Source organism: Urocitellus parryii, chromosome 9, assembly GCF_045843805.1.
Source record: "Urocitellus parryii isolate mUroPar1 chromosome 9, mUroPar1.hap1, whole genome shotgun sequence".
NCBI classification, from domain to species: domain Eukaryota; kingdom Metazoa; phylum Chordata; class Mammalia; order Rodentia; family Sciuridae; genus Urocitellus; species Urocitellus parryii.
In genome coordinates, this window is record NC_135539.1 from 29,938,752 (window position 1) to 29,965,836 (window position 27,085).

Sequence of the window (27,085 nt, forward strand, 5' to 3'; positions counted from 1 at the left end):
ACATGTTCTTCAGGTATCACGCTAAGTCTGTGTGTATATATTCCCTGCCTTTTGTCCTGCTGTGCTGCCTGCCTCTTCTCTTATAAAAGATTCCTGGACCTTGAGTTTTCTGAAGATGGAAATTTGAAACCAACCAACCAACAAAAAGTCTTCTTCCTTCAAATCTGGCTTTAAATAAAACCTGTTTTCTGGCCAATGTGATTGCACCTCCGTGGAGCAGGATGGAACCTCCCTCTTCCCTGACCCAGTAACTAAGTGTTTGGCTGGCTCTGGCTCTGGCTCTAGCAACTTCTGTACCAGGTAAGTTGTTGATATTAAAAGTTCTGTTCTTGGGCTGGGGTGGTGGCTTAGTGTTGGAGCACTTGACTAGCATGAGTGAAGCACTGGTCCGATCCTCAGCACCACAATAAATAAATAAATAAATAAATAGATTAATTAATTAATTAAAGATATTGTGGGGGGAAAAAAAAGTTCTGTTCTTGTCCCAAAGCCAATATAATAATGAGGACAAGGTTTTGAGGGAAAAAAAAAGGATAAAGAAGTTCTATTGCTCTGCTAGCAAAGGAGAAACTCTGGGTACTCCTGTCCCAGAGGCTGTGCTTCTGTAAGGGGAACAAAAGGCTTTTAAAGAGGCGATTCAAAGGCTACACTCCAGCTGGACCCTGTAAGGAGTCCTAATTCACTTGTAGCTTTGAGAGACTGCCATGTCTCAGATCCTCTAGTGCCAGTCCTAAAGCCTAGACTCCTTCATTCCTGTGGTGTGTGGGCTGAAGGATCAAAAACTTGGCCTAGGACAGGAAGAAGGTCAATATTTCTTCTACTATGATTGGGAAGGGGGAGAAGGAGAAGAGAAAGGGAGTGAATCAACCAACCAAATGAAACCAGTTTTAAAATAAGATTTAGTGGCTGAGCAGTGAGGGTTATCTTCAAAGCATGAAATGGTCCCCTGTTCTATTTCTTCACTGTCAATTTCTATCTTCCATTACAATGGAAAAATGGACAATGTCATCTCCAAGTTGCTTCCTGCTGAAACTGGGCAATGAAGGGAGCCCTGGAATGGAACATTTATACCTCCTATTGTCATTTTTTCTTTTGGACTTTTTTTTTGTACTGAGGATTGAATCCAGGGGTGCTTAACCACTGAGCCTCATCCCAGACCTTTTAAGATATTTTATTAGAGACAGGGTCTCGCTGAATTTCGTCCTATTCACCTACTTGGTGAGAACAAACACATTAATGCACAGCTTCTGTGGGACTTTTACTGGAAGGGATAGAGATGTGACTCCAACCTTGGTGGGGACCTGGAAGAATCACACTCACATAAAGCAATTAATATTTGACTGATTGTCCCGCATACTACATTAATCTAGTTTCTTTTGCTATAGCCACATTTTGTCCCTCTCCTTCCCCAGGTTACCAGAAAGGATCTCTACTATACAGTTTCTTCCTGGGCTCAATTTAAGCATGCTTCTGGTAATGCCCTTATTGAAGTGAGCAGTTGGCAACACCCTAACCCATTGCAGGTGAGTTTCTTAGCATAGTTTAACCACTGTCTTTTTTTTTTTTTTTTTTGAGTACCAGAGATTGAACTCTGGGGCATTCAACCACTAAGTCCATCCCCAGTTCTATTTTGTGTTTTATTTAGAGACAGGGTCTCATTGGGTTGCTTAGCACCTCACACTTGCTGAGGCTGGCTTTGAACTCACAAACCTCCTGTCCTAGCCTCCTGAGCTTCTGGGATAACAGGCATGTGCCACCACGCCTGGCAACCACTGTGTTTTTTAAGGTGTGATTTATCTTTTCTGTTTTCCCTCTAGATTGGGATCCCAGGCTGTGCATACCTTCTGTTGCCCATCCAATCAACCAGCTCACTTGCTGGGTCACTTCTTTCCTTTGGACAGTCTGAGAGTGCTTGTCAGGACAATTAGCTCAGCTTTCTGTGCTGATGTTCCAGGTGGCAAAGCCTCAGCTCCTAATACCTGCTGTTCTGTGAGCACAGCACGCCCAGCTACCTGCAGCTCCATTTCCCATGAAGCTACTCCCATCCATGAAGAGGTCCCAGTTCAGTTCTGTGATGGGCTGATCAGACAAGTCTAAACCCATAGAGTAGACACTCTCTAAGATTTCAGGCAATTAGGTTGTAGGGTCTCATTATCATCTAATGGAAACAGTGCTGCTGGATTTGAGGTGGACACCATTTTAAGGTTGACCTTGGGGTTGCCTGGTATCTCCCCTCCTCCCAGCAGTCAGCCAGTAGCCACTTCCCTGTTCAAGTAGGACCAAGACTTGGTGAGAGAAAAAAAAAAAAAAAAACATTAATGGGTTGTCCTCAAGGGAATTTCTCAACCTCTTGTAGTAAATCACAAGTGACAGTTACTGCCCAAAGGTGGGGTGGGCTGGGGACATCCTTTTGCTGCATAGTCAAGCTGTTTTGACAATTAGTCCACTGGTCATGGCCCATCTCCCAACGTCTGCCCAGTGGTGGGTATTCCCTGGCCAAATGAGGTGTCCTGTCAGATCTTAAAAGGGGAGACCATTCCTGTCCCCAGGTCATGGTCTAGCAGTCTCAACACCCACTGCCATGTCCTTTTTGGCTAGCCAATCCCTTTGTCCCATGACTAAAAGGGGCTGGGAGGCAGGATGGAAGCCAAGTCCTCTTTGCCTTTCTCTACACCCCAGGAAGCTTTCCTGGGGTTTCCCCGTAGGGTAAGGTTTGTGACCCACAGTGGAGTGAGCTTCGGCTGCCTGGGGCCAGGCTGAGAGGCAGGGCCAGGCCTGCCCACATGGGGCTGAAAGGGTTTATGTCTTTCTAAACTTCTGATGTCCTGCTCTCCTTGCAAATAAGAGGCAGGGCCTTTTTTGGACCATCAGCTTAGTTTCTGACTGTTCAGAGTCTTTCTCATACAGCTGCACAGCACCCTGCACAGATAGTGCTTCTCCCATTTACCTAACTTGGACAAACCAGCTCCAATGGCAAGATTGGATATGGATTCAGAATACCACTCAATGACCAGATTTTGTCACAGTCAAACATCATCTTTTACTTAGGTTCATACCTGTGTGTGTCTCTTTTAGCTAAGACCTTTTTCAAGAGACTTTCAATCAGTAGGATCAACACAGCATTGCCCTCATTTTAAAGGGCCAGTAAGAGATGCAAACAAGGGGCTGAGGTTGTGGCTCAGAGGTAGAGGGCTCGCTTAGCACGTGCGAGGCGTTGAGTTTGATCCTCAGCACCACATAAAAATAAAAACAAATAAAAATAAAGGTTTTGTGTCCAACTACAACTAAAAAATATTTTTAAAAAAGAGATGCAAACAAAAACACAGAAAGGGATGAGCAGAGGGGAGCCCCAAAACCGTGGCTGACAGAAGCCTTTAAAACAGTCAGCAGATAGGGAAAAAAGGCCTGTTTCCCTACTCCTACCTAACCATGACCCCTACACAAATGGTGACACTGATGTCCCCACAAAGAGGGACCAGATGTATGGCATCAAGGGTCTCTGCAGGCCCACTGGGGAAGGTTACCAGATGGCCAAGGTGTTGCAACTTTACTGCATTCTTTTCCCTTTTTCTCAAAGTAGACCAATTGGTGGAGCAACCCATACTGTTCCGGAAGAGAAGGAGGGGGTTCAACAAAGCAAAAGGAGCCTCAGCAGCTACTGGGACAGTCCCTCAGTCCCTCTTACTTATAGGAAGAGCTCCTTGAGTCAACACAAGGCAAACTCACCATCTCTCCTAAGTCTACAGTGGTTGGCTTTCAACAAGCTCACCAGACACCCTGCATCTTCAGCATGGGTGCAGAAGACCAGAGTGGTGGCAGTGGTGTGTGTGTGTGGGGGGGTTATTGGGTCCTATATGAGTCACCAAATGTGATATCAAAATCTCAGTCCTTGTCCCTGATGCTAATCTAATAATGAGGACAAGATTTTGAGAAAAAGGAAAAAGAAGTCTTATTGCTCTGTTAGCAAAGGACAAACAGGGTACTCCTGTCCCAGAGGCTTTTTTTCTGTCAGGGGGAACAGAGGGCTTTGAAAGAGGTAGTTTAATACCAGGCACGGTGGTGGTGTAGGCCTGTAATCCCAGCAGCTCAGGAGGCTGAGGCAGGAGGATCGTGAGTTCAAAGCCAGCCTCAGCAAAAGCGAGGTGCTAAGCAACTCATTGAGACCCTATTTCTAAATAAAATACAAAGTAGAGCTGGAGATGTGGCTCAGTGGTCAAGTGCCCCCGAGTTCAATCCTCGGTACCCCAAAACAAAAGGTGGCTCAAAGGCTATACTCCAGCTGTGCCTTGTCAGGAGTCATATATTCACCCGTACTCTAGAGAACCAGCCATGTCTCAGATCCTCTTGTGCCTGTCCTGAAGCCTGGACTCCTTACCTTTGTTCCTGTGGTGTGAGGGCTGGAGAATTTTGACCTCAGATGGGAAGAAGGTTAATATTGCTTCCACAATTGTTAGGGATGGGGAAAAGGAGAGGAGAAATTTAAAGGAGAAATTGTCCATGAGCCATAGTGGCAGAGCAGAGAGAGTTATGTTTGAAGCATGATGGGGACCTCTGTTACACTGTGATTCTCTATAGTTGCCTGTCTGTTCAGTTTTGGGGGATGGCAGTGGCCCTTTGCCCCCAATTCTCTGCTGAATCTAGGAAGACCTGTTGATTTGCAATGTATCCAGCCTTTTCTTGTTGATGGGCACGATGATTTTCAAGCTTTTCACTGTCAGAGCTGAAACCAAAAGTCTCCTCTCATGGACTTCCAACACCACTGATTCGATACCACTCAAAATTATTCACTGATTAATTTAGTAATTTTGCATCTGTGTGAGAGAGGTCGGTCTGTAATCTTCCTTTATTGTAATATACTTGGTAGGATTTTGAATCAAGATGAGGTTTTCAAATGAGTTGTGAATGTTCCTTCTTTTTGTTTGCTGGAGAAGAATTTCAGTACTCCATGTAAATTGTTTGTTAAGTGTTTGGGAAGGTTTGCTAGGGAAGCAATCTGTGCCTAGTATTGTCTTTGGCAGAATGTTTTAAATTATGGATTCTGTTTAGTTGAAAACAATACTGCGTTGTTTGGATTTATCTTTCTTCTTGTGTTCATTTTAAAAATATTTTTTAGTTGTCAAGGGACCTTTATTTTATTTACTTATATGTGGTACTGCGAATTGAACCCACTGCTTCACACATGCTGGTCAAACGCTCTACCCCTAAGGTACAACCCCAGCCCTCGTGTTCATTTCGATAAGACGTTTTTTGAGGATTTGTTCATTTTATCTAAGTTTCCAAATTAATTGAAATAAGGTGACTTATAATATCATCCTGTGATGTTTTAGTGTCTGTAGGCACATACCTATTGTCCTTCTCCCTATTCTGGGCTGGGAAGGCCTAGGTGCAAGTGCGGCTGATCCACTCCAGTGAGGCCTTTGGGGTTCTACACAGAATCTGGACAGAACATGGGGCAGCCCTTGCTGCCTGATGTTGGGTGGAAGAACAGAAGTGTTATACTTTAAGCCAACTCTACTTCTTGTTGAAAGAGAACCCGCCTGCTTGGGGAAGGCTGGTGATGTTAAAGGCCAGAGTTTGAAACACAGCAATTCTTAGGGGTTCAGAAAACTTGCAGGATCAATTTTCAGGCTCTCTAAGAGATGTGGTAGGAGCTGGATGTTCTTCAGCCCATCAAAATGTGGTTCATGCTGCTGAGTATAGCTTTGAATTATTTAGTCATGTAACCAGACTTTTCAGAAACAGCCATTATTGGTATATAACTTCTCTGTGGATAATTTCTTATTTGTTCTTGAATTTTAAAAATTCTCCATCTAGGGTCTTGATCACATTCCAGATGTCTAATAAAGAACTCCAGGTTTCCACAGGCCTGTACCTCAGACATTTCAGGTGGCACAAGATTTTGGTTGTGGTGCTAGCCATTGTGTTTTGGGTAAGTATTCCTTGTTCCACTTACCTCTATACAGAACTTGAGCTGGTTATTTTCATCTGGGAGAAGGAGGCTGAGAGAAACTCTCCATTTTCCCACTTTTAATCCAGAAGCAGAAGTGTCATGACAGGACACTTAGAAGGTGTCTTAGAAAGAGAATGAGAAAACTGTGTCAGGTAGGGATAGAAGATAAGGGAGCCCAAAACCAGCCCAAAAGAGTATGCTTGAAGAAAGGGCTGGGTATGTAGCTCAGTGGCAAAGCTCTCCTAGGTTCCATTCCCAGTATCAAAATAATAATAATAATAATAATAATAATAAGAAGAAGAAGAAGAAGAAGAATCTTGTCAATGTTTAGATAAGTTAACATCAATGTTGTAACTACTTGTTCTGATGAAACTCAAAATCTTTTTGTTTTTCTCCTTATTTATTTATAATTTTATTGTGATAAAATATAAGTGATAGAAAATGTATCATCTTAATCATTTAAGTGTACATTTCAGTGGTATTAAATACATCCAAACTGTTGTGTGACCATTAGCACCTTCTATCCTGATAACTCTTTCCATCCTACAAAACTACAATAACTTTCATCCCTCCTTCCCTTAGGCTCTAGGAACCATGGTTTTCTTCTACGGTTTTCTAGGAAAGAATTTTCTGCTAATTATTTTCATCTTTGTACATTCTGCATGCATTCCCCCTCCAGGGGAGGCTACAGAATGGGAAGGAGGGGTTCTTCCTGGTTTTGGAATACAGAGAGAATGACTTATAAGGGAAAGGGAGAGCTGGAAAGTGGGGTCTGCAAGAGTGTATGCAGATGGGCAAAAAACTAATGAGGACCAGGAGGAGTTGTTTATTCTCTGTGAGATTTACCAAAACCCACTGACACATGGTTTTTAACAGGAGCTAGTGTCTGTGGTTTTCTGTGGTGGCAGTTGTGTTAGATTCTAAACTTTGGCTCAGAAGCAGTGTAAGGTTGCCCTGCCTGATACCTACCACACACTGGAGACAGGTGAATTGAAATCTCCCTCCCAGGAGGAAAATAAGAAAAACCCACCACTGATAAGTGCCTCTTTCTCTACCCACAGGTCCTGTACTTCAGGATTTTCTGGTCTGGCAACAGTGACCCTTGGCCTCCAAAGTCCCTTTCTGCAGACAAAGATCCCACTTCTCTCCCCCTGGAGCTCCCCAACTTGATCCACCTTCTATACTGGCCTCTGACCCCAGGAGATGGGGGGGACCTTTTGGCCTCCACCAGCCACAAGACCTCCACCTACCACCTGAGGGGTCCTGCTCAGGACACCTATGCCCTGGGAAGCTACCTGGAGGTTGTCCTTGTAGCCAGGGACCACCGGGGCAGGCCCAAGACCCATGGTGGGGATCTGTTTCAGGCACGATTGCTAAGTCCAGAATTGAGAGCAGGTGTCCCCGGGGATGTCCAGGATCTGGAGAATGGCACATACCTATTGTCCTTCCCTCTGCTCTGGGCTGGGATGGCCCAGGTGCAAGTGCGGCTGATCCACTCCAGTGAGGCCGTTGGGGTTCTGCGCAGAATCTGGACAGAACACTGGGCCACAATTGATTTCATAGGCTATTTCCGGGGACCCAGGGGAGATGAAGAAAGTGTATCTTGCAATGTGAATCCCTTGTTGATCAGGGAGGAAAAATCCTTCTGTTACTACAAGGATGAAGATTCAGGTGAATTCTGGTATTGTGACCAGCCCCCTACCCTGGCCTGCAGCATGCTGGTGGGACATTCAGTTGGACATTACTGGAATGTGACCACATCTCATGAAGAGGCCCTGCTGGCTTGGTAAGAAAACCCAGAATCTGTACTGTTGTTCCTTGGCTTTTCCTTTAAACCCCAGCAGGTTTAAATTAGAGGGCCACACATGTCACGAAGACACAAAAGCAGGCCTTTATAAAGCACAAAGTCACCTATATTCCATAGGATCATTGCTCAGGACCCAGCCCAGACTCTCATTCCAAACACTGGCACTCATGAACAGTGCTTCTCAGGTCCACTGAACTTCTCCTCCTTTCTTTCTCTGTGCCCTAAAATCGGGAAGTCTGATGTTTGGTGAGATAAGACACCACAGATGTACAAACATCACTTTATTGTGTGGCAATTATTTGAGTGACAGAGTTTTTAGGTATGAAAAAGGACAAGTTAATTAGGTTGTCAGATCTTTCCTCTCAGATTCTTGAATATTCATTTCCCAGGTATAGGAAAGAAGAAAGGAAGGAAGGAACCCCATATCATTAAGGGTCCCTGCCCAACCCTTAATCTTGGTCCCTGTAATTATTCTGCCTTGGCTCTTATTCTTATCATTCATCTCTTCACATCTATGAAACCCATTTCCTGAGCACTTACTATACTATACACCAGGACTCATGCTAAGTACTGACACACAGTAGATCATAGTCAGCATCCCTGCTCTCTCCACATTTTCAGTGAGGCACATGACTTTTTAAAATATATTTTTTATTTGTAGTTGGACACAATACCTTTGTTTTATTTATTTATTTTTTATGTGGTGATGAGGATCGAACCCAGGGCCTTGCACATGCAAGGTGTGTGCTCTACCGCTGAGCCACAACTCCAGCCAGAGGCACGTAAATTTTTATAACATGAAGTGTGATGAGAGCTTCACTGTCATGTGACCTGAGTGGTTTGAGGACACAGAAAGGGCATTCCACATAGGCCAGGACAGGTGACAATTTAGCAGCAACTTGAAGGAGACCCATGGACATGGAGAAAAAGGCAAGAGTCCCAGTCCTTTCTGTTCTTCTGCAAGAAGAGGTGTTGATTTCAAAAGCAGCTGCACATAGATGGCCAGGGAGTAGGGGGTTGAGGGGTGACCCTGCCAACTGAAAAGGGAACAACACTGCAGCCTGGAAGCCAAGCAAGATGAAGGCTGAGAAATATCCACAGTGTCTGGGCAGCTGCGCGCACACACACACACACACACACACACACACACAGAGACAGAGAACATACTGGCTCATAATGAGCCCCCCCGTCCTTCAGAATTGAGATCCCTGGGATGAGGGAAGCATTTTCTAAGATGGGAGAGCAGGGGGCTGGTCTCCAGAAAAGAGGGCTACTGAAAGCAAATGACAAGGGGGCAAAAAAAAGGTCCCCAGAAGATGTCTGGGTGCAGGCAGAGCAAAGATAGAGGTCCATCTGCCTCTGAGGGCATTGCCTAGATGAGGGGTCTAGATGAGCATAAAAGTTTTATACTTTTAACAGTATAAAAGTTAACCCTGGCAGCTATGAGTACTGGAAAGAGCCAAATGACCAAAGCACCCAGGAGAACTGAGCTGAAGACACTCCTCGCCCCCAGATGCCCATCTTGAGACTCTCAGCAGCTCTTGGTGGAATTCATGGTAGCATTCAGTCCCCAGCCTGAGAAGTTAGTACAGGAAATCCTGGTCTTTCCTGACCAGTTTTATGCCTACTTAGAAAAGGAGACCCACGTGTCCTTTTTGCCTTAGTTGATAGGAAATAAATCCATGATTCAATGCCAGAGACACCATAGCATGTCGTGTGGAGGTAAAGCCCAGCATTTCTGGAGCAAGATTGCTTGGGTTTGAATACCAGCTCCACTGACTATCATGTGCCAATTACTATTTATGTCATCTCCTATTACTAAAAGGTTACTTAATCTCTCCTCATTTCAATTTCTTTCCTTGTTTTTGAAAAGATATAATAGTAGTAACAACATGGTAGAGTTGTAATCAGGAAAAAACAAGTTAGGGCATGTAAAATGCCTAGAACTGGGACACCACAGGGAGGATGCCTTAGTTTCTGTTGCTATTGAATCCCTCCCTACACAGTACCAGACGCTGTCCAAGGTGCTGGAGGTTTTGAGGCTAGCCAAGAACGGAGGACTTTCTGTAGCAGCTTAACAGTATGCTGACAGAAAACAGGCATTAAATAGATAATCGAATGGGTAGGAGGCATGAATTTGCAATTTCAAGTTCAGGTGTTTTCTTTACCTCAACTTTAGTCAATTCTGAAGATCTCTGCAGCTAGGCAGATAGGAAGTCCACCATGCGGCCAGCGCAATGGTTTCATTAATGAGGTTCTTGGCATAAAAGTTAGCTAGCGAGATCGAAATAAAACACACAGACTCAGTTACCTTTTTCTATGACCAGGTCCGAGACGGCTCCCCTCTCTGGCTTCCACCTCGAACCACCTATAGGGCAGCGAGGATTACTCAGGGCTAGCAGGAGAGAGAGAGAGCAAGCACGCCAGGGAATAACCTTTTATTGGGGAACAAGAAATTCAGGGGAGAATTCCATCCAATGAAGGTTGAGGGGGGGGCCGAACTCCAAGGTCAGGGTCAGTGATTGGGCCCCCGGGGTCAGTGGTCAGTCACACCCCCACACGGACGGGTTCTCTCATTAGGAGAGGGCCGGGAAAGCTCCGACACAGCCAGAACGCCTCAGACCCAAACCGGGAGTCGCCCAGTCATGTGTGAGAATGGCTCCCCACATATCCCCCCTTTCTTTTCTTAAAAATGAGGCGGCGGTTCACTCTCTGGAGTTTCTGTATTCTTGTTCCGAAGACTCGCCATCCTATGATTACAACACAAAAGAGAATTAACAGCAAAGAGAATAATCCAATAATGTACCAGGCTGAGTGTTTAAGAATATTTCCAGGGTTGAATCCATTCAACTCCTTCAATATTTGGTTAGCCAAAGAAGAAGGATCCGAAAAATCAGCTCTATTATTTTGAATGTCTTGGATATGGTGATGAAATTCCAGAATATCCAAGCTATTATTACTATTTTGCCAAATACCTAACAAATGGTTTTTAACCTTCTCCCAATCCCAGAGAGAAGCATTGTACTTGGCAGCTGTAACACACACATACTTATAATTAGCATGGCATTTAAGCCTTTCTTTAAATTTTAAGGCTGAAAGTTCATTACCTGTGTCTATAAGAGTCGCCTCTAAGACATTTAATTTAGTTTCAATCCTTTCATCAATATTTACTTGATTACGCAGAGCCTTGGAAGTATTTTGAGCTAAATTATTAAGAAATTTTGCATGCTGAATATTCTGAGACAATGTCAGAGACACAGAGACAGTTGAGGCAATAAAAGAGACTATCGCCAAAACACCAACAATTATAATCCCAATAGCACGTTTAGGTCTTGTTAGCTGGGCATGAATTTGCTGCAAGACTTGTAAACCAGTATCAGCATACCATGGCTCTGAAATATTTGCAGGTAATAAAATGAAAGAGGGCTGATGAAGTATCAGCACTCCTTTTCCTCCATTATACCTAGTAATACAATTGGTTAGGTTACATTTATTACAAGTAACAATATATCTGTCATCTATCCATTTAACTTTTACATTTCCAATAATTAAAACATAAGGAGATTGGACACAGGCTCGTAAGCCATAGCAAGATCCCTCTTTACAGTTCTTGCCGACAAATTTTGGTAAAGGCTTATCTGTAAAATGTAAGAATTCTGAGGCAGCAATTAAACACCAAACATCCTTTTGAACACCACCTTCACTATAAGTCAAAATATTACTAACAAATCCTGCAGGTGTCATAGCAGAATTTCTTCATAATTGTCTCTTATCAATTTTTGGAGACCAGTCTAAAATATATCCACTATCTTTAGACACCTTATGTTGTACAGGAAAGGTATTTACACAATCCATCTATCTAGGAAATGTGGCAATCTCAATTGTAGAACTATTTGGACAGTGGGGTATCCGTGGAGGTTTTGCAGAAATGACTGACTTGTTATGAGAAAGTCCCATCTTAATTACTGATCTAGTATAAGGTTTTAAGTCCCCATAAATAGAATTATTTGTCAGTCTAGGTCTACCAATTGCTGTCTTTTCTTCAAATGATACTTTCAGACAGCCAGCATGTTTATCCTGGGACCAACACAAAGGTAATTGGGCACTGTAGCCAGAATAATTAAATCTAGTCACATGATTGGGAGTAATATGAGTATCTGTAAATCCTCCCATCATGAATGAGTCATTAGTAAATACTGGAATAGATTCTCCAGTCCACACAGCTGGGTGTACCAGGGGTGGATCTGGGAAATATGTCCAGTAAGTGTTTACTTGATGCCCCTTTACCTGACAGCCCAGCAGGGCAATTACTGTCGCTACCATCATCACTGGGGTCCTGTTCTCTCCTAGGTGTCGAAGTATTCAGGAAGCCTAGGTTGTTAGCTTCTTCACGTATTCCCATGAAATCAGCTTTTCTGCTGGTTCAATCTGGTCTTTCTTCATCCTTTTCCGATATCTCCTCCTTCTGGATAGGGACTCCTCTGGGTCGATCCTCAGTCACTTGAATCTGGGTTCTATCTCTTCCATATCTGATAGCACGTTCAGGCACCCAAATAGGACAAAAATCACTTTCTGGGAAAATACAAGCATGACCTCTGCCCCACATAATCACTGGATCTGGGCCTCTCCACTGACCGGTCCATAAATCTTTCCACAAAACTCTGCCTAAAGGGCCTGTTACTGAGGGAGACATTTGCATCTCAGCAGCAGTGTGACCTTCTGCGTCACAGTTTTAAAAAATTTAAAACAAACAAGGCATGATTAAGGCTATTTGGGGGAGTCACAACCTTATTCCCCCCTTTTAATTTTTGTAATTGAAGCTTAATAGATAAATGAGCTCATTCCACAATGGCTTGACCTTGGGGGTTATAAGGAATTCCTGTTTATGATTAATTTTAAACTCTTGGCAAAATTGTTGAAAAGAAGAGCTTACGTAAGCTGGAGCATTATCTGTTTTAATCTGCATAGGGCACCCTAAAACGGAAAAAGCTGCTAGGCAATGAGAAATTACATGTTGAGTATTTTCCTTAGGACGTGCTGTGGCAAAAATAAATCTAGAATAAGTGTCCACTATGACATGCACATAACATTGTTTACCAAATTGAGGAATATGAGTTACATTCATTTGCCATATTTGATTTAGTTTTAATCCACGGGAATTTACCCCTGATGGCAGAGATGGAGTGTGAATAACACACTTAGGGCATTGGCTTACAATTTGACGAGCTTGTTCTCTGGTAATACTAAATTTTTTATGTAAGCTAGAAGCATTTTGATGATACAAGGAATGGGAAGCTAATGCACAGTCATATGAAGACATCTGTTGACCAAAAGCTACTAATTTATCAATTTTGTCATTACCTGAAACTAAAGGTCCTGGAAGATTAGTATGAGCTCGTATATGTCCTATGAAACATGGGTACTTTCGCATTAGCACTGTCTTTTGTAAATTATGAAATAATTCAAATAACTCCTGTGATGAAGTATACCCAATAACCGAAGTTTCAATATTTTTAGTAACTCCGACTGCATATAAGCTGTCAGAATAAATATTAATAGGCTCATTTGAAAAGTAATCTAAGGCACAAATCAGAGCTTGAAGCTCTGCTCTTTGGGCAGAAGTATAAGAAGTTTGTATTACCTCTGTGTGAACACGACTATAAAAACCTGCTTTACCTGAGTTAGAACCATCCGTGAACACCGATAAAACTTCATGTATAGGATGTGCATGTACAGTCTTTGGAAAAATAAGTGACGTTAATGATGCAAATTGGATAATCTTATCACGAGGATAATGGCTATCTATCTGGCCAGGAAAATCAGCAAAAGCTATTTGCCAAGAGCTAGAAGTTTGAAAAAGCCAATTAGTCTGTTGAATAGAAAATGGAATAATTATGATATCAGGCTCAGATCCAATTAATTGTAAAATCCTAGTTCTACCTTTAATTACTAATTGAGCTATAGAATCATGAAAAGGAATTAATGTTTTTTGAGGGGAGTGGAATAAATAAATCCACTCAATAACTCCTAATCTTTGCTATATGGCTCCTGTTGGGGTATGCTCAGTTGGAAATATTAATAAATACACTATTTCTTTAGGATCAACTCTAGTAAGCTGTGCCTTTTTAATTGCATGTTCAACTCTCCTTAAAGCCGTTCTAGCCTCTAAGGTCAGCTGACGTGGAGAGGTTGGAGAAGGATTTCCTTGTAATATCTGAAATAAAGGACTTAACTCAGAAGTAGTTAGTTTTAAGGATGGCCTCAGCCAATTAATATCTCCTAATAGCTTTTGAAAATCATTAAGGGGGGCTGGGGATGTGGCTCAAGCGGTAGCGCGCTCGCCTGGCACGCGTGCGACCCAGGTTCGATCCTCAGCACCACATACAAATAAAGATGTTGTGTCCGCCGAAAACTAAAATAAATAAATTCTCTCTCTCTCTCTCTCTCTCTCTCTCTCTCTCTCTCTTTAAAAAAAATCATTAAGGGTATGTAACTCCTTAACTCTTATCTAAAGATTTTGAGGACGGATTGTACATCCTTGAATTATCTGACCTAGATATTGAAAAGGAGACACCTTTTGAATTTTTTGAGGAGCTATACATAAACCCATTGCTGTAAGCGAAGTCTCTGAGTAAAAATTTCTGAAAGTACCTCTGGATTAGCATGAGCCAATAATATATCATCCATAAAATGAATAATATACGCATCAGGAAAGCTATTTCTTATGGGATCTATCGCCTGGTCAAGGTATCTTTGGCACAGTGTAGGACTATTACGCATTCCCTGCGGGAGTACCTTCCAGCAATATCTTTTAACAGGTTCCTTAAAATTAATTGCTGGGACAGTGAAAGCAAATCTCTCACAATCTCCAGGATGTAACCTTATAGAGAAAAAGCAGTCTTTTAAATCTATTACCATCAAGCTATAGTCTAAAGGGATGGCTGTGGGGGAGGGAAGTCCTGGCTGTAATGATCCCATAGGCCGAATTGCATGATTTATCGCCCTTAAATCCTGTAGCAATCTCCAATTTCCTGACTTTTCCTTAATAAAAAAAAATAGGTGTGTTCCAAGGACTAAGCGTTGGTTCAATATGACCAGCCTGAAGTTGTTCCTCAACTAACCTATGAATTATTTTAAGCCTTTCCCCTGAGATGGGCCACTGAGAAATCCAAATAGGCTCCTCTGTGAGCCAGGTGATTTTTTCAGCTGTCTTAGGGATTGGGGAAGTACTCAGGGCCCCTAGTAAAAATTTTGGCTTGGAGCATTTACTAATCTTTGTCGTGGAGACTGGTTTGTAAACAGATACTCTTCCTGAAGGGTCTCCTTATCATCTCCAGGAAAATACCTCTGATTAACTTCCTCAACTGACCTTATAGAATTTGGAATAACTAATAACAATCCCATTTTGGCTAAAATATCTCTTCCCCATAGGTTAGCTGGTAAGGACTCTAACACATAAGGCTTAAATACTCCACTGTTTCTATCGGAATCTTCCCAACGGAGATAGTTGGCACTTTGAGCGGGCTGTGAAACCTGACCTATTCCCTCTAGGTTAGCTGGCACTACATGTAAAGGCCAGTTCCTAGGCCAGAATCTACTAGAAAGGACAGAGATATCAGCCCCTGTGTCCACAATTCCTAGGAACCTTTTATTATTAACTTTAAGTTCTAATAAAGGGCATTCTTGTCGTACTGTGACCAGTATACTCTGTCCGGAGGTTTAGAAACTGAATCTACTGGCAGGTGTCTTCCTGAGTCACAAGGCAACAAAATCAATTGGGCAAATGTATCCTTTGGAGTGAGCCTTAGGGCATAATTGGACCTTACAGTAACATTTAATTGTCCTTTAAAATTTGAATCTATCACACCAGGTATCACCTCAATGGCTCCCTTTAAATTATTACATCCCAAAATTAAACCTATAGTATTATCAGGAAGTGGCCCGAAAATCCCAGTAGGGATTTGTTCTGGCCCTGTTTCAGGATTTAATTCAACTGTCCTGGTAGGTCCTAAGAAAACTGTCTGAGATCTAAGTTCCCGTAAAAATCATGGGCTGTCCTGGTCGATGCCAGTGACGTCACACTGTGTGACCTCTCCTTGAATTCCCCGTATTGTTGCTCGGCCCAAGGAGGGGCCGACCGGAAGTTTTTTGTCCTCCCGCTAGGAGGAAATGACGGTGAGAAGGCGGGCTGATCCACGCCATCTTGATCCGCCATGTGGGGTTGAGTCCTGCAATATCTATTATCACTAGTAGATGGAGCCCTGAACTTAAAATTGCGCATGCGACACTCCCGCGCAAAATGATTACTTTTCCCGCAAATGTAACATTTCCCTCGGGGTTTTCATACTAATTCCTGTGGCCTCAAGGTTTCCTTTAGTGCCACAGCTAGGGCTACTGTCTGCAAATGGGTAGAGTCTATGTCAGAAAATAAGCGGATAAACTCAGAAACTGTCCCTTTTTTACGGTGCGGTCTAAGAATGTCTTGACAATACTTATTTGCGTTTTCAAATGCCAATCGTTTAACAATAAACTCACTTGCCCCCGGGTCCCCGATCGACCTGTTTGCAGCCTGGTACAATCGGGCTACGAAATCTGAGTACGGTTCACTGGCACCTTGCCTGATTTTGGTAAGAACTAAATTGGATTGGTCTTTAGAGACAATCTGCCTCCAGGCACGTTTCGCACAATCAGTTATTTGATTGTATACTACAAACTCATAATTTAACTGTCTTTCTAAATCAGCAAAATCACATGTTCCTAGAAACATTTCTACCGGCGATTCTAAATCCTGTCTTTTGTTCTTTTCTGCCTGTTCAGTACAAAAATCAGTCCAATAAGTTTGCCAGAGTAAGAAATCTCCCCCGCTCAGGCAAGATGTAGCTAAAGAAATCCAATCGCTAGGAGGAAGGGGCTGCGAGCAAATATTTTCTATCAGGCTCTGTACAAAAGGAGAATTCAGACCATACGTCTCACATGCACTTTTTAGTTCCTTAATGGTTTAAATGGGATTACAGCATGAACTCCAACTCTCCAATCTTGCTCATTAACTTGCTCAAAAACTGGAAAAAGTTGAAAACTGCTAGTATCCTCCCCCGATTCTTGAGCCTTCTTAATACCTCGCTGGACTGGGGTAAGAAAAGTCATTGTTAATCCAGTGTACCTGTTAAATTTTGTCCTTTTAGCAGGTACTGGCCTAATTCGAATAGCCTGGGCAGGCGGTGTTAAACACAGCCTGTTAAAATTTCTCTGTAAGTCCCGAATTTCAACGTCTGATTCTTCTCCCTCAGACTGCAAGTCATGGTCAGACTCTGCGCTGTCGCCATTTTGAAATTGGGCTTCTAAGCCACGTGGTGGAGAAGAACTCTGAGCCCCTCTAGGAATCTCTTCCGGATTTTCCTCTCCAGGAAGATCCTCTACCTCTTCCGGAGGACTTTCTAGGACCTCGGAGGTTTCTCCTCTATGATGTTTCTCTCTATGATCTCCCTGCGGGCTAGCCTGATCCTGCAAGTTGAAGTTCACATTTTTAACCCTTGGTTTGGCCCCTAGCGCCTTTGTTTTTAAATGGCTTAAGGGAAAGGGAATTAACTTAGCCTCAGGCAGATTTTCCATTTGAATAGACCTAACAGCTCTCTGAATGCCTTTTAACAGGTCTTCAGAGGGCCACGAACTTTGGCCCATATATTCAAAAAGACAAACTTCCAGAGCCATCCAAGTTTTCTGAATATTTTCTATGCCTCCAGGTAATTCATTAGAAAGACAAACTTCTTGTAACTTCCTTCCTAATTTCTCCCAAGTAAGTAAATTTGGAGACTCTTTTTCACAAAACCAAGGACAATATTCACCTACAATCTTTAAGAATTGTAATAACTGAGTTTTCTTTATCTGTTTTCCTTTCTGATTAATTATACTGTCTAAAATAGATACATTTCCTTATCCGTAGAAGTTGAATTTCCCATTTTAATTAATTTAACGTCTCTTTCCTTCAATATCTCCAGGTACTTTTGTGACCCAAATTGTCACCACTTCCTTTATCTTTATCTTTGTCTTTATCTTTATCTTTATAGCGCGCTCCCACTCAATCTAGCTAATCTAGAATTCCCCCCTCGTGGGCGCCAATTCCACCATTCCGCCAGCGCAATGGTTTCATTAATGAGGTTCTTGGCATAAAAGTTAGCTAGCGAGATCGAAATAAAACACACAGACTCAGTTACCTTTTTCTATGACCAGGTCCGAGACGGCTCCCCTCTCTGGCTCTCACCTCGAACCACCTATAGGGCAGCGAGGATTACTCAGGGCTAGCAGGAGAGAGAGAGAGCACACCAGGGAGTAGCCTTTTATTGGGGAACAAGAAATTCAGGGGAGAATTCCATCCAATGAAGGTTGGGGGGGCCGCACTCCAAGGTCAGGGTCAGTGATTGGGCCCCCGGGGTCAGTGGTCAGTCACACCCCCACACAGACGGGTTCTCTCATCAGGAGAGGGCCGGGAAAGCTCCGACACAGCCAGAACGCCTCAGACCCAAACCGGGAGTCGCCCAGTCACGTGTGAGAATGGCTTCCCACAAGGAAGGGTTCCCCTTGCCTATGGCCCTGCAGAGCAACCCATTTTGACTATCAGGAATCCTTCCTGAGTCCTCTTTCAACACGAGTCACCCCAAAGTAATACTCTCCAAGTCTGTGTGGCCTTGGGTGGCTCTAGGTAAACAGGTACCTCCTGGCTGGGTTCAGAGTCCCTGGGATCAAATTGTATCTTCCCCTGGAGCTCTATGGGGGCACTGGGGTCTTGAATTCACACGGAAGGCCATCCTTGTGCAACTTTTGAAATTGCAGGTCTATATTTTTGCCCCTTCCCAGAAAGCAAATCCTCTCCCTTTCCTAGGACCCAATCATGGCAATTGTCCATTCCTTCATGCAGCAATTGCATATGAAATGCATAGCCCTGCTTAGGCAGTGGAAATAGAGTAGTGAACAAAAACCCTGCCACCCCCCCCTTTCTTTCTTTCTTTCTTTCTTTCTTTTTTTTTTTTTTTTTTTTTTGTACTGGGCATCAGATTCCTGAGTCTTATGCGTGTTATGCAAGCACTCTGCCACTGAGCTACACCCCAGCCCAAGACCCTGCTCTCTTACACTTCCCTATGAAAGGAGGAAGGCATGATAAACAATAAACATAAGAATAAGCAAATTATATAAAAGGAGATAGGAAATATAAGAACTTAAAATATAGAGGAGGAAAGATTAGGAGTGAATGTGGCAGGGATACTAAGGGAGGATATTTCTCAGTAATTGGGCAGGAAATGGGCTGTATTTTGAACTCAAGTTGTAGTAGTTGGGGTGTTTAAAGTAGTTTATTTCTGGATCTATCCTGAAGGCAGAGACCACCTGATTTCCTGAGAAACAGAATGTGGAATGTACCATAAAAAGGAACTCACAAGAGGAGCACAGTGATACATACCTGTAATCCCAGCTACTCATGAAGCTGAGGCAGGAGAATTGCAAGTTTAAGCCCAGCCTGGGCAGCAACTTAGCAAGACCCTGTTATTTTTTTTTTCTTTTCATTTTTGATGGTACTAGGGATTGAACCTAGGGTTGTGCTACCATTAAGCTACCTCCTCATCCTTTTTATTTTTTATTTCGAGACAGGGTCTTGCTAAATTGCCCGAGCTGGATTCAAACTTGTGATCCTCCTATTTCAGCCTCCTGAGTCACTAGGATTACAGATGTGCATTACTGTACCTGGCTCAAAATAATAAATTTTAAGAGGGTTGGTGATATGGCTTAATGAGGTAGAAAGGTGGGAGAAGAATCCAACTGGAGTGGGCGAAGTGAGACCAAGAGGAGCATTATGTATTATGTATTATGTATTATGTCTTATACAAGGGTTCAAGTGCTGAATGTGGCAGCACCTGACTGTAATCTCAGTGACTTGGAAGGTTGAAGCAGGATGAGCTCAAATTCAAGGCCAGCCTGAGCAATTTAGCAAGATCCTATCTCAAAATTTAAAAAGATAAAATGAAGATTGTTGCAAATGTAATTCAGTGGTAAAAGCACCCCTACATTCAATACTCAGAGAAAGAAAGAAAAGAAAGGCTTCAAGCATCTTCTGGTATAAAATGTGTGTGTGTGTGTGTGTGTGTTTTTTTCCTGATGCTTTGATATTATGTGACCTTGCAGACCTGGGAGGGACTGCCTTTCCAAGGGTTAGCTAACTCCTAGAGATAGAAAATGACCTGCCTTTGAGCATTCCTTTGATAAGCAAACCAACAATCCTGAGTCCACCCCATGGTTTATCAGGCTCCGGCAGCCCTGGACACCATCTTCCTGCCTTCAATCGCCCCATGGCCAGGTATCTGACAAATAAAGACCACCTCTTATAGCCCAGAGTCCACTGAAATTATTCAAACTAGCCTATTTTAAATCCTCATCTTGTCTTGTCCATTCTTTCCAGAGAAGATTGCAGTAAAGGCTATTACCCATGTTTTTTCTATTCCTTTTGCCTCCTGACTGTCCTTGGCATTTTCCCTTGTGGCCCTGTGTGGCATGCCATGCTCCCTTCTCACTGGGAACTGTGAGTTACAAACTCTTTTCAATGGGAAATATATCCTGATCTGTTGGCTTTACCATACCTAGATGAAATCCAAATCCTGGGTACATTTTAAAACAATTCTATTTTCTGCACTGAAAAATCCCTCAGGCAGGGAAATTCGAAGAATCTGGGTCCTTGAACACTAGTTTCCAACTCCTCCCAAACACTCACTGTCTTCCAGGATTCTGGACATGGGAACAGGAGCCCTTAGAACTTCCTTCCCTTTGCAAACCCCTATTTTAGCTTAGCTAGGGATTCCTTCCTCTCACATGCTTCTATTAAGGGATTTTGTTTTCATAATTGGTTTCTCTTCAGGAATCTGACAGACAAGGTCCTCCCTCAGGGTACTGGTCCAGTCCATGTGGCCAGGAATACCAGCAGGAGTCTGGGTAAGTGGCTTTGGGGCTTGCAGATAGGACAGCTCTCATTCCATGCCTGTGGTGTTAGCTTCTTCTATACCCACTGATTGACTGTCCTAATTACAGTTCTGTCCCCTGCACTACCATGCTACCCTGGGATCTCTACTCCAAAGCCCTCTGGCTTCTACCACCAAGATGTGTGGCACTCCCTGGCCTGCTCCAACCGACCCTTCCCCACTGTCAGCAGCATCCTGGGCTGTCTGGCTGGCCACATCATCCACATGATGGGGGACTCCACGCTTCGGCAGTGGTGGGAATATCTGCGTGACACAGTGCCCTGTGAGTAGGGGAGTGGTGAGAGACACCTGAGAGAACAAGAGGTCCAGGGCTGCCAGAGGCAGACATCCATCATGTCAACAGGGCCCAAAGGCCTAGATTTCAGGAGAGTGATGTGAAAGAACAGGACACGTGGGTTTAGGGCAGAGGAAGAGATGGAAAAGAGGGTGCTCAAATTATGTATAGTTTCAACCATGAAGTAGATGATTAGGGTGCTCATAATTAAGATGTATAGATGACCATGGCTAGAACTAAGGATCTGCTGGGGGATACTGGAGGGATAGAGTTGGAATTTAAAGGGGGAAAAATACCTGGAGACATCAATATTGGAGGTTTAATTGAGAGGAGTTTGGGAGATATCAGATGTTTTTAAGAGGAGTTTTCAGTTTGTTGGACAGAAAGGGTTGGGCAAAGAAAAGAAAGCCTAGTTTATAAGACAATAGTAGAGGGCTTGCCTAGCATGCCTGAGGCACTGGGTTTGATCCCTAGCACCACATTAAAAAAAAAAAAAAAAAAAAAGAACAACACTAAACAAATAGACAATAGCAGAGGCAACAAAGGTGAGGAGAGATTAAATTGTTAAAGAAATAGAATGTCAGCAGTAAGGAAGAATGCAGAAGAAACTGGCCATGCCTGTTGACTGAGGGGTTCTAGAATGAACACATGACTGATGACTCTGGATAAGTACTGGATGGATTCAGAACAGAATCACTGGGGTGCCTGGATGGGGAGCAAGGGCATAGGAGTGGCACAAGGTGGTGTACCTATCTCATGCCCCTTCATATGGGTACGAGAGGTAGGAACATGTGGATAAGGTGTTTGAAGATGTCGGATTGGAATTGAAATGAGATTTTATACCTGTAGATAGAGTTTTGATATTTATTCCTTTGGGAATAAAAGCTAAAAGAGGGGGAATGTACAGGAAGATGAGTCCCATCTGAGTTTCTTTCCTTTAAACACCAGAATTTAGAGCAAATTCCACAATATAATGAGTTAAGGACTAGGCCTTATTAGTAAGAGGGGTAACATGAGAGTAAAGATGAGCAAGAAAAAAAAGAACACAGGGCTGGGTGTGGTGGTGCTCACCTGTAATCCCAGTGGCTAGGGAGGCTAAGGCAGGAGGATCATGAGTTCAAAACCAGTCTCACCTACTTAACAAGGTCCTGATCAAATTAGTGAGGCCCTGAGCAACTTGGTGAAACCCTGTCTCAAAAACAGAACATAAAAAGACCTAGAGAGGGGCTGGGATTGTGGCTCAGTGGTAGAGCGCTTGCCTAGCACATGTGAGGCATTGGGTTCAATCCTCAGCACCACATAAAAAATAAATAAATAAAAATAAAGTTATTTTTTAAAAAAAGAAAACTTAAAAGTGGAGGGGTTCTAGGGATGTGGCTCAGTGGTTAAGCACCCCTGGGTTCAATTCCTGGTACAAAAAAAAAAAGAACACAGGCACCCAACCCTCTCCCCACCTGTCCTCCCATCATCACACAAAGACAGATTCATGGATTTTCATGGAGGGAAAACATTCTTCCTCTACCCCCATCATTCCCCCATTTTACCCTCAAGTGTGAATGAAGACATTCTTTTTTTTTTTTTTTTTGTACTGGGGATTGAACCCAGGGACGCTTAACCACTGAGTCAATCCCCAGCCCTTTCTTAATATTTTATTTAAAGACAGGGTCTTGCGAAGTTCCCTAGGGCCTCATTAAGTTGCTGAGGCTGGCTTTGAACTCACAATCCTCCTATCTCAGCCTGCTGAGCTGTTGGGATTACAAGTGTACTCTGCTGTGACACAGCTTTATGGGGGGCTTTCTATATAAAAGAGTCTAGAGGTGAGTTTCTGCCTGTTTACAGGAGTGGTCTAAAAATACCAGCTACCTCATCTAGAAACCTTGAGGCCTGTGGGATGTTGTCTGCTTCCTTCTCAAGAGACTGAAGCCTCTAGTCTCCCAGGAGGGTTATCCTGGATGTAGCTTCTTCCTCTGGGAGGAAGGGGATCCCTAGTCCCAGCTAATTAAAAATTGGGTCAATGTCAGATGACCTTGTAGGGTCACTGTGGGACAATTTACTCTTGGCAGAGTAGATATAATTAGTTCCCCAAGAGAAAAAAATTTATGAAAATGAGTGGAAGCTCAGGAGAGAGGTTGGCAAAACCAGAGCCTTGGCTGGCTGACATGGTGCCTTTCTGTGAGTCAGAAAAAAGCACCTCTTGGGACCTACACAGCCCTGTAGCACATGGCAGGACAAACATGCAGGGACTTTATGCAAGAAAGGGTCTCTTGGTGCAGTTGTCATATAGCATATGAGTAGACAGATAGGATCTCAGCCACTGGCCTCCTAGGCTTCCCACCATGGTTCAAGGACACACACTGGACAACCCGGAGTCTCTACCTTGAGCAAATCTTCATCCAGTGGTAAATGAAGGAACCCAAAGGGCAATTCCAAGTTGGAGAGCTCAGTCAGGAGACTGCAAAGTGTGACAAAATACCACTGAGAAAGGAGAGAGCTTCTGCAGGAAAATCAATGAAACAGGATGCTATAGGAAGTTGGAGAGGCTGAGGACTGAGAATAAGCTTTCAGATGTGGGAAACTGGCAATATCATAAACCACAGAAAACAAAACCAGCCAGTCCTAGAATACCTGGGTGCTAAGAGATGTTAGTTTTTTTTTTGTTTTGTTTTGTTTTTTTTTTTTTTTTTTGGTGCTGGGGATTGAACCCAGGGGCTTGTGCATGCAAGGCAAGCACTCTACCAATTGAACTAGATCCCCAGCACAAAATCCTTTGTATTTTTTTTTAAGTAAGGAAGTCCTATATTAACCTCTGATCTCTACTCTTTCATTCTCCCAACAGCCCTGAAACCAGTGGATCTACATTCCACATATCAGGTGGGGCCCCTAATGGCTGTGGAGACCACTCGGGGCATAGTGCTGCACTGGCGAGCCCACAGCTGGCCCCTGCGCTCCCAACGCACACCAGTGGCCTCCCTGCACTCCGTGGTCAGAGAGCTGGGGGGCCTGGCTGGGGGCCCCCACACCGTGGTGGTGCTGGGCCTGGGAGCCCACTTCACCACCTTCCCTCCATCCATCTTTGCCAGACGACTGGCAGGGATTCGGGCAGCTGTGATGGCCCTGCTGGAGCGGGAACCCAGAACCCTTGTGGTCATCAAACTGGCCAACACTGGCTATAAGTCTGTGTATGGCAGTGACTGGTTCACCCTGCACATGAACCGGCTCCTGCGATCTGCCTTTGCTGGTCTCCGTGTGGCCTTTGTGGACGCTTGGGAAATGACCTCCAGTCTGGCCCTGCCCGACAAGATCCACCCAGGGAAGCTCATTGTGAGCAATGAAGTGAACTTGCTCCTCTCCTTCATCTGTCCCACCTGAGAGCTTCTGAGGGTTGTTGGCCTAAGTTGACAAAGGGCCTGGGCCACAGTTATGAAGAAAAACACAGCCATAATAAAGCTTTTGGAATAAGGGCAGATGCCATCAACTTCTCTCATAGAAAAACGTGATAGCTTCCTAACTGATTCAGCAGATTCTATTCTTGCCCCACAACAACCTCTCCTCCACTCAGAATAAGAGTGATTTTTTATTAAATTCTTGTTTATTTGGTACCAGGAATTGAGCCCAGGGGCACCTTACCATTGCGCTACATACCTAGCCATTTTTGGTTATTTATTTTTCTTTTCTGGCAGGCTCTCACTAAGTAATTTAGGGTCTCATTAAGTTGCTGAGGCTGGCCTTGACCTTGCCATCCTCTAGCCTTGGCTTCCTGAGATGCTGGGATTACAAGTGTGTGCCACTGCACCTGGCAAGTGATTATATATATATATATATATATATATATATATAATTTTTTTTAATGAGACATTAAAACAATAGCCTGCTCAAAAGCCAAGGATCTCCATTTTACTTAGTATACTAAGCCTTTACAATGATCACCAAGGCCCTGCAAGATGGCTGTACCTAACTCTGCATTATCCAGCCCTGGCCCTTCACAGTCTGACCCCAGGGACTTAATGATGCTCAAGCAGGTTAAACTGTCCTGCCTCAGGGGCTTATACCTGCTGTTCCTGAGCTTGGAATCGCCTCCCCCCAGATCTTCATATGGGCAGCTTTTTTATCATTCAATTCTCTGATCAAAATCTCATAGAGGTTTTTTCCTGACCACCCAAACTTAAGTAGCACCCTCTCTTCTCTCTGCTATCCCTTCCTCATTTTTTCCATATCACTAACTACAACCTATAATTATTTGGTTGCTACTACTATTGTGGTTGTCTCCTCAAAAAAATGTGGTTTCCATGAAGGACAGAGGGTGTCTAGGTTGCTCACTGTTGTATCCTGTGATTTACAGCAGTCTTTAATGATGCAATGTTCAATAAACATCCCTTGAATGAATGAATCAGTTAATGAGTTAAAGTCAGGTGACTAAGGCGAGCTTCTCTATGTCCTGCACTTTTTCTCAGCAATCTGTACCCCAGGAGAAACAGGCAATTGGTCAAAGTGATCCCTTGTTGTGTGGTTATCATTATTAATGTTTCTTTTTACATTCAGGGAGCTTCTACTTTTATTTTGGAGGACCCTCACAAGAACATTCTTGCATTTTCCCGAGGCCTGCCGAGGATTCACACATGTAGTTTGGTTGCAGAGATAGGCAGAGAGTTATATCCACAGTGATATTCCAGTGTCCTGAATGGAAAATCTGTCTCCTGGAAGACTGGAAGTGACTGGCCTTGCCCGCTCCGATTCTGGCTGATCAGGTCTCTGGGTCTCATCCATGAAGTGTAGACTCGTCCTCTCCGCCCTCCGGTTCCTGGCTGCTGTTTCCACAACTCTTTCTTTCTGGTTGAGAGGCTTCCCTGACCACTCGAAAGGGGGCTCCGTGACCAGGCACCACCACGTCGGCGGTGCCCAGGACCCTCTTCCGACTCCGCTCCTGGGCCACTGGGTCTTCACTCAGCGCCTGCCACGAGTCCTCATCCCCGTCACGCTCAAACACATCTCCAGCCACCACAACGGTGCCCAGGGCCGTGCCCTTCACCACTACGCTCACGTCCCGCTGGCCCCCGTGGCCCGGCGTGGCCCACACCTCGAGCCCAGGTCCTAGGCGCAGGGGCCGCCCCTCAGTCAGTCCGTGGGGCAGGTAGCGGCCCCCTGGCAGGCAGAAGTCGTGCGAGACCAGCAGAGCAGCCCCCGGAAACAGCCCCAGATTTCCGATATGATCCGAGTGCCCGTGGGTCCCCACCACCAAAGTCACGTCTCCGGGGTCCACCCCCTGCCCCGCCAGGACGCCCAGCAGCGCCTCCCGAGCCCAGGGGCCCCCAGTATCCACGAGGATGGGGCCACGGGCCGCCTCCTCCAGGGCGGTCTCCGCGCTGCCGGCCGCGGGCGGGGACTCTTGGTGACTAGAGCCCCGGCCCCAGGCCTGAGGCAGCACGAGGGTCACGGAGCCGTCCGCGCGCACGGCATCGCCCACCTCCTCTGGCTCCGCGTAGCCTCGCAGCAGAACCACCACGGAGTAGAGGTCGCCAGGCACCAGCAGAGGAGGCGCCCCGCGCAGCGGCTCGGTCCGCACTAGGTTGCTCATGGCAGGGGAACCACGGGCTGGCGAGAAATGAAATGTGGCTGTGGGCGAACGCCTCCAGGTTCTCAGCTCTGCCACTAGCCAAGCGGCACCTTGGCTCTTTGACACCCCTCCCTCTTTTTTTTTTTTCTTATTATTCCCCCGTGAACAGATTGCAGAATCACGTTGATTATACAGCCACGTTTATACCTATTGCCAAACAAGTGTCTGTTGTATTCTGCTGCCTGCCCTTCCTATCCCCCCTCCCTTCCCCTCTCTCCCTCTTAAGGTGGCATCGCCCTCCACTCTCGGCCGACCGTGGTACTGCTCGGCTTTCTTTCTACGCGACTCCGCCCCAATAGTCTCCAGGTAAGTCCTCAACTGTCACCTTTCAGAGGACATCGTTTTATCCTTCCCTCTAACCCTACCCTTTCTCTACCTTGAACCTAATCGTAGCGCCTAGCACAGAACTTCCTAAACGAAGCACAGA

At 44.4% G+C, this 27,085-nt stretch overlaps 2 protein-coding genes and 1 long non-coding RNA gene across 3 annotated transcripts; 1 reads left to right on the forward strand and 2 right to left on the reverse strand.

Moving 5' to 3' along the window:
• The first annotated feature begins 5,833 nt into the window (after positions 1–5,833).
• On the forward strand, positions 5,834–24,556 carry LOC113199980 (NXPE family member 3-like). Its single transcript, XM_026413206.1, has 4 exons — positions 5,834–5,929; positions 7,012–7,736; positions 20,806–21,035; positions 23,884–24,556. Exons 1-4 carry the CDS (start codon positions 5,834–5,836, stop codon positions 24,414–24,416), a joined length of 1,584 nt encoding a protein of 527 aa, XP_026268991.1. The 3' UTR covers positions 24,417–24,556.
• LOC113199995 (uncharacterized) lies at positions 10,143–17,159 on the reverse strand. The gene is made up of 3 exons (XR_003302994.2): positions 16,918–17,159; positions 12,045–12,286; positions 10,143–10,507 (listed from the first exon to the last, which is right to left on the reverse strand). It is a non-coding gene; the product is annotated as an uncharacterized LOC113199995 (long non-coding RNA).
• A 346-nt stretch (positions 24,557–24,902) lies between the features above and the next one.
• Positions 24,903–27,060, reverse strand: Mblac1 (metallo-beta-lactamase domain containing 1). Its single transcript, XM_026413179.2, has one exon. It carries the CDS (start codon positions 26,617–26,619, stop codon positions 25,804–25,806), a length of 816 nt encoding a protein of 271 aa, XP_026268964.1. The 5' UTR covers positions 26,620–27,060; the 3' UTR covers positions 24,903–25,803.
• Positions 27,061–27,085: the final 25 nt, after the last annotated feature.